The 7,047-nt window shown below is 45.9% G+C and overlaps 1 protein-coding gene across 3 annotated transcripts in view; it reads left to right on the top strand.

The window, feature by feature from the left end:
* Positions 1–7,047, top strand: part of PTPRB (protein tyrosine phosphatase, receptor type B) — an 81,915-nt gene that overhangs the window by 25,126 nt on the left and 49,742 nt on the right. For all 3 annotated transcript variants that reach the window (XM_019543215.1, XM_019543214.1, XM_019543216.1), the window contains 3 exons: positions 275–553; positions 1,602–1,859; positions 5,929–6,192. In XM_019543215.1, coding sequence (XP_019398760.1) covers positions 275–553; positions 1,602–1,859; positions 5,929–6,192 — 801 coding nt within the window. The remainder of the gene's footprint in view (positions 1–274; positions 554–1,601; positions 1,860–5,928; positions 6,193–7,047) is intronic.

Raw genomic sequence — 7,047 nt, forward strand, 5'->3', positions numbered from 1 at the left:
ATGGTTTTAATGTCAACAGAGTTCAAAACTCATTATTTATATGCAGCACAGCGTGCCTTTTTCTATAGTATACACATTTCTGGGTCACTTAGGACCATCTCATGGGAAAATTAATTGTATTTTCAGTGAATCTGCCATTTGGAAATGGAGCAAAGCCTTGTACAGGAAGATTAGCAGTGGAAAAATGAAAAACTGAAAAATGGTCTGTACTGGTTGAACAAAGCTGCTTAAAACCCCAAGTAAATTAATATTTTTATGTTATTTTTAATTGCAGATCCTTTACCACCTGCTAAGTTTGAACTTAATAAAGACAAAACTACATCTACAAGCTTACAGGCCTGGTGGAGTGCATCTCCAGGAAGGGTGGACTTTTATGTGTTACAGCTATATGATCGTAATAATAAACAGATAAAGGAGATCCCAATATCAGGAGGTGTTTCCAGAACAGAGCAGACCTTTTCCAATCTCATCCCTGGTAGCAAATACAATATTGTCCTAACTGCAGTTGCTGGAAATAAAAGTACCTCTGCACTTCAGATCAGTGGATCTACTGGTAAGATGTGTTTTACTGTGATTCATCTGAATAAGGCTATTTACAATTAAAGGTTCACCGATACATCGGTTCATGTTGTATCGGTGCCAATAAAACAAAATTGGCATTATCGGCAGTAGGCTTTTTTTGGCTGATGTGGCCAATAACGTCACTGATAAATGTTCCATGCATGTGTGCAGGTCAGCAGTGTCCAGCTGGTAAGTCTGTGAGGGAAAAGGGGCAGGGGGAAGGCAGGGGCGGCAAATCAAGGACCCCACAGTGAAGGAGGGTATGGGGGGGGGGGCGCTATGGCAGAGCCAGGGACAGGCGCTGCCCAACCAGGGTGGGGCAGGGCCTGGGACAGAGGTGGGAGCAGCTCATCCAGGGGCATGGGGCAGGAGAGGGGGTGGCTTCTGCCACTGGTGCACCCCAGGGAAAGCATGGAGGATCATGTGTCCCCTGGGTGTGTGTGTGGCAGAGGTTGGGCTGCCACTGGGGGCTGGGAGTGGCACCAGGCTCTTCCTGGCAGGAGGGCCGGGCCAGGGTTGCACATGGGGTGACAAACTGGAAGAAGCAGTACATTAGTTAGACCTGGCTCCACAGCATCCATATAGATTGGGCGCTTCAGCTGGGCTTTTTTGGTGTTTTTATCTAAAGCTGATTCAATCAACTATTAAATAAAAGTTCCCAAAAAGCCCCACTGAAATGCCAGATCTATACAGACATTGGGTGAGCCACCTCATGTGATGCCTCTTCTGGGCATGTGCTAGGCTCAGTACAGGGGCATGAACAGTTTAAAGTAAAGTACCATTTGGAGGTTTTTTATGTCTGTAAGCAGAGCATAATAGTTATAAATGGAAATAAACAAATCAAGACTCCGTTGCCAACTTTGACAATCATTTTCTAAGTGAGAAAGAATGTTGTCACATCATATTTAGCCATAAATTTTGCTTTTGCTTTTTGGAAGCACTAAACCATCTTAAAATCTTTCAGTTGTTAGTTACATAGTTGAATCTCAAATAGTGAAGAAAACCATTATGTATAAAACATGTGTTTTTCATTCCTACAGTTCCCTCTCCTGTGAAAAATATTCAGGTCATTGTCAAGACGGACACGATCAGTGTTTCATGGGAACGTGGTTCTGGGAATGTGGATCAATACAGACTGGTATTACTGGATAATGACAAACAAGATCAGGAGATTAAGCAGGAGGAACACTTAACCTCCTACACTTTTTCTGGACTTACAGCAGGGCACCTGTATAATCTCTCTGTCATAACTGAAGCTGCAGGGCTGGAGAGCTACAACTTTAAACTTGTTAGGACAGGTAGGATTTCTCAAATACCTCATAGTAAAACAACAGCATAAGGTTAAATTAAGGATTGCATGATGCAGTCAAAAATAAACAGTATAGGTTATATTACTGTCTTTAATCTGTGTCAGAGCTTTAACTGCCCCCAGGAAGTACTTGCAGGTAAGGATCTAGACAGTATATAGTCCTCTTTAATCTATAGCTCTTTAATGACTTTCATGAGAATAGAAATATTTTCTGTTGTTCCCTTTTTGGGGGCTTACAAATCTTAATTTAGAGCCATATATTCCCTTTAGAACTGTTGGGGTATTTTAATGAAATGGTTAAAAAAAACTAATTCATTAGAATCACAGCTTTTACTGGGAACATAACCTGTTTGACTAGGCGTTCACTTAGCATGTGAGAGACCCAGGTTTGAGTTTTTGCTCTCTAAGTTGCCTGAGTTTGCCTGTCAAAGCTTTTTCACATTATATGAATATAAATAATAGGGTCAGAAAGACAGAGACTGACCCTGGTGGATAAGATTCTCTCCTAAAATGTGGAGTTACGGACTCCCTGAATGCAGACTTCCAAACAGAATGAGCAGGACCTTGAACTTGAGTTCTCCACATATCAGGTTAGTGTTCTAAGCACTAGGTCATTTGCTGTTCTGGGGTGTGTGTCTGTTTCTTTCCCCAAGATCTCTGTTTACCCTGATGTGTAAAGGAAAAGGTTTGAAATCTTGAAAATCTGCATAGTATAGGGAAGCATTTCCTCCCCAGCTCTAGCAACAATTTTTACATTTTTAGAACAATCATAACTGAAAACTAGGGGTGCACTGATAGAGATTTTTGGGGCGGATACCTATATTCGATTTTTAAGGAGGCATATCAGCTGATACCAGTCTGATTTCCCATACAGCATGGAGAGCTGCCTCCCTCTACTAAGTCCATTGTGGTGGAAGGGGAGGGGGGAGGGAAGGGGCATGGGGGGGTCAGATCACCCCCCTGTGGTGAGGTAGGGGGCAAGGACAGGCGCTTCCCACCTGGGGTGGGGCAGGGCACTCATCAGGGAGTGGGGGTGGTTCCTGCCACTGTGCACACCCTGGAAAGGTATGGGGGGGCATGTGCCCCCAGATCTGTACAGGGTGGGGCAGGTGGGCTGCAGCTGTGGGCTGGAGCTGGGGCTGCACCAGCCTCTTCTCAGCAGGGGGCTGGGCTTGGGGTGAGGGCTACAGAGGGGGCTGCAGCCACCCCAAATTTCACTGTAGCTCCCTCCTACCTGCTGCATCTCTTTCCAGATCAACCCTACTGTGTTGGGTGGGCAGGCAGCAGTCGGAGCGCTGGGAGGGAACTATGGTGAAATTTTGGGTGGCTGCAGCCCCCTCCATAGCCCCTGCCCCAAGTTCAGCCCCTGCTGAGAAGAGCCTAATACAGCCCACCTGTCCCACCTCATGCACATCCGGGGACATGTGTCCCTGCTCCCCCCACCCCATACCCTCTTAGGGTCTGCGCAGCAGTGGGGATGCCTTCCCCCACCCGACAAGTGTCCTGGTGCACTGACCCAGCTGGGCAGTGCCTGCCTTTTCCTTTTCCTTTTCCTTTTCCACAGGGCTGGGGGGAGAGGGGGGTAATATGTCCCCCCCATGCCCCTTTCCTCCCTACTTCCCTTCTACCAGAATGGACTTACCAGCTGGCAGTAGCTCTCCGCGCTGCCAGGCTCTGTTCCTCGTTGCCACTGCAGCTGCATGCGCACACAAGCATTTATCAACCAAATCATCGGCCCCATTGGGCTGATTTCCGATGCAACTAATTTTCTTTTTATCGGTACTGATCCAATATCAGGCCAATGTATAGGTGCACATCTACTGAAAACACAGTATTTTGGTGCAGTATCAAACTACAAGGTGCTTAATTTTGATCCCACATAAGCCAGTGTAAATTAGGAGTAAGTGCCATGAAGCTGTAGTGTTTCATCTAACACTTGCACTGCTATATCATGAATCTTGAGCAGTGTGTGCCATGATTGGCCTTTACAATCAAGACTTACCACATCCAGCACAGTTTGGGGATCACTGCTTGTGCTGTAATGTTTGAGTCTCAGATGGGTAAATCCCTGTCTTTTCTGGTTTACATGGGTCAGTTTCTACTGCTGTCGTCACTCCCCACCTCTGTGCTTGGCAGCATGAAAGTGCTCATGGCAGCCAGCTATGAACCATATCCATGGCCATCTTGCCTTGTAAAAGCCAACCAAGAGAGAGATGATCATTGCTGGTGTGGGCTGTCAGTGCCTCCTTTTTGGAGGGCAGTGTGTCAGATATTTCTTATATCTGCAGTTGTCCAACCCCTACTCAAAAAGTTGTCTCCTGATGCTGTCTCCTCATCCAGATATTACCCCATTTCCAACCAACCCTTTTTGGGGAAGATTATTGAATGGGTGGTTGCCTGACCACCCCAAATGTATCTGGATGCACTGTGTTTCATAAACACTTGTCAGTCTGGCTTTTGCCCTGGGCAGCGTTACCGCATGTCCCATTTTAACTGGGACAGTCCTGGATTTCAGAGGCTGGTCCCAGCCAGCTATTGGGAATTATAATGGGCATCACAGGGGCATAGGTGACAGTCTGGATGGGACTCAGAGCAGCATGGAGCACCTTGCAGGTGAGCAGGCAGGCACCACAGCTTGCCTAGCACACAATCCCATCCCCACTGACTTGTGAGAGCAGCTAGGCAGTAGGGGGGCAGTGTACCAGATTTCCTGGATGATGTCCCAGATTTCTGGGATTTCCATATGGTCAGCTTAGCCCTGGGTGCAGAGCCAGATTGCCTTCATGGCCTTGGTCAAATGATCTTTTCTTGGAGATCAACAGGATAAATTGTATCCTGCTGATCTTACTTGATCTCTCAGCAGCCTTTAATACCATTAACCATGAGGTACTGATAAAGCTGGTGGGTATTTGTTGGAACTGCTGTAAACTGGTTCTTCTTTTTCCTAGCACAGAGGTCCCACAGGGTAGAGATGGGTGAGTGCTCATTGTCCACCCTTCCTGTGGAGTCCCTCAGAGGTCCTATGTGAGACTGCTGGGTGAGCTCATGCAGAGGCTTGGAGTGAGGTGCCGCCTGTTTGCTGATGACACCTAGCTCTTTCTCTCTTATCTGCCCTGGACCCCACTGTCTTGGTCCTTTCCCAGTGCCTGGCATCTTTTGGGTCCTAGATGTAGGTGATCCAACTGTAGCCGAGTCCACACAAGACAGAGGTGGTGGTGGTGGTGGGCAGACTGCTTGAACTGGCACGCATTGGATCACCTAGTGTTGATAAGATTCAGCCTCCCCTTGTCACTCAGGTTTGCAGCTTGGGAGTGCCACTGAATCCTCTGCTGCAACCTGGACCATCATGTGGTAGCGGTGTCTGGGAGCATCTTTCTTCAACTCCATCTGGTGAGAAGGCTGCAACCCTTCCTTTCAGATTAGGATCTGGCCACCATCATCCATGCTTTTTTAAACTCCAGGATAGACAACTGCTGTGTGCTTCACGTGGGGCTGCCCTCAGTGACCACGTGGAAGCTGCAGCTGGTGCAGTTTGCAGTGGCTCAACTTCTGAAGGGGTTTGGTCACCAAGAACACACAACTCCAATGTTCCAGATTCTGCACTGGCTCCCTATAGCTTTCTAGATTCAATCCAAATTCTTGACCTATAAGATCCTAAACAGCTGGGTCCTACATAGTGCTTTCTCTGTTATACCGCATTGCAATCCATGAGATCAGCCAGAAGCAACCTTCTGCTAGTACCAGCTGTACCCCAAGTTTGCCTGTCTAAACACAAGAGGTCATTCACAGTAGCTGATCCTCAGATCTAGAACTCCCCCTCTTTGAGACCCACCAGAGCCCAAATAGTTACTAAAAATACTGGAGATGTCAGATGGATTTGCTCATTCTGTGTTGTTATAGTAAATGCTATTAATAGAACCACTTTTTAAATTAATGATCTTAAATATGAATTTACATATGAATTTAAAAATTCAAAATGCATAGCACAGTACAGAAGTAAGGGGGTTTGTGCTCTCTAAATTAAGTGTTTTGTTTTCTTTCTTGTGTTTTTTTTTTAGACCCAGCAGAAGTGTCAAATTTGATGGTGACTAATGATGGCAGCTTGGATACATTAAAAGTTGCATGGAAAAGGCCTCCAGGAAACCTTGATTTTTATAATATTACACTGTCTTACCTTGGCTCCATTAAAGAAACCAAAACTTTACCACCCCAGGTTACACAGACTCAATTTAACAAGCTAACTCCAGGATGTCTTTACCATGTTACTGTCAGCACGATAAGTGGTGAACTAGTCACTGTTAAGAAGGCAACTGGCAGGACAGGTATGTCTTCTCCCCCATAAAAACACTGTAATTGCCTGCTTTTATCTGTCTCATTGCCTAAACCATGATGTAGAAGATCATGTTGGAATAATGCTTGTTTGCCTGGCAATATAAAATAAAAAGAGTTATGTCTTGCTCTTAATCACAGCAGCTGGGCAGCCAGTAGTCAGAGCTACAGTGCCACCCTGTGAGTAGGAAGCAGTGGTATATGCTGTAGTTACGCTTCAGTAACTGGTTGAGCCTGTAGCCAGACTGTTCAGCACCTATATATCAAATTACTTTTGAGCAATTTTGTTAGCTTGACTCTAACCCAGAGCAGTATGTAAAATGACACTGTAAGAAATGGAAGTGTTCACATAGAATTTCTGAGTGAAATTATTTAAATAACTATCAACAATGTATAACAATATCACTCTGACCCTTGCAAATCAGACATGTGCAAATCATTGGGCTCGATCACTGCAATTCTAGAGTTTGTTTATATACATTGGGATTGACAGGATGAATTCAAATTTAGTATTACGTAGGATCTTGACTTTAGGCACCATTCATTAAGTCAAAGCCTTAGTTTCATAGTTTCTAGGGTCGGAAGGGACCTGAGCAGATCATCTAGTCCGACCCCCTGCCATGGCAGGAAATAGTACTGGGGTCAAACGACCCCAGCAAGATGTTCATCTGACCTCCTTTTAAAAACCCCCAGGGTAGGAGCCTGCACCGCTTCTCTTGGAAGCTGGTTCCAGACCCTAGCCGCCCTGACTGTGAAGTAGCACCTCCTGATATCTAGCCTAAACCTACCCTCTGCCAGCTTGTGACCGTTATTCCTGTTCACTCCTGGCAGTGCACGGGGGAATAGTG

This window comes from Crocodylus porosus, unplaced genomic scaffold, assembly GCF_001723895.1.
Source record: "Crocodylus porosus isolate Cpor-Errol unplaced genomic scaffold, CroPor_comp1, whole genome shotgun sequence".
Lineage (NCBI taxonomy): Eukaryota > Metazoa > Chordata > Crocodylia > Crocodylidae > Crocodylus > Crocodylus porosus.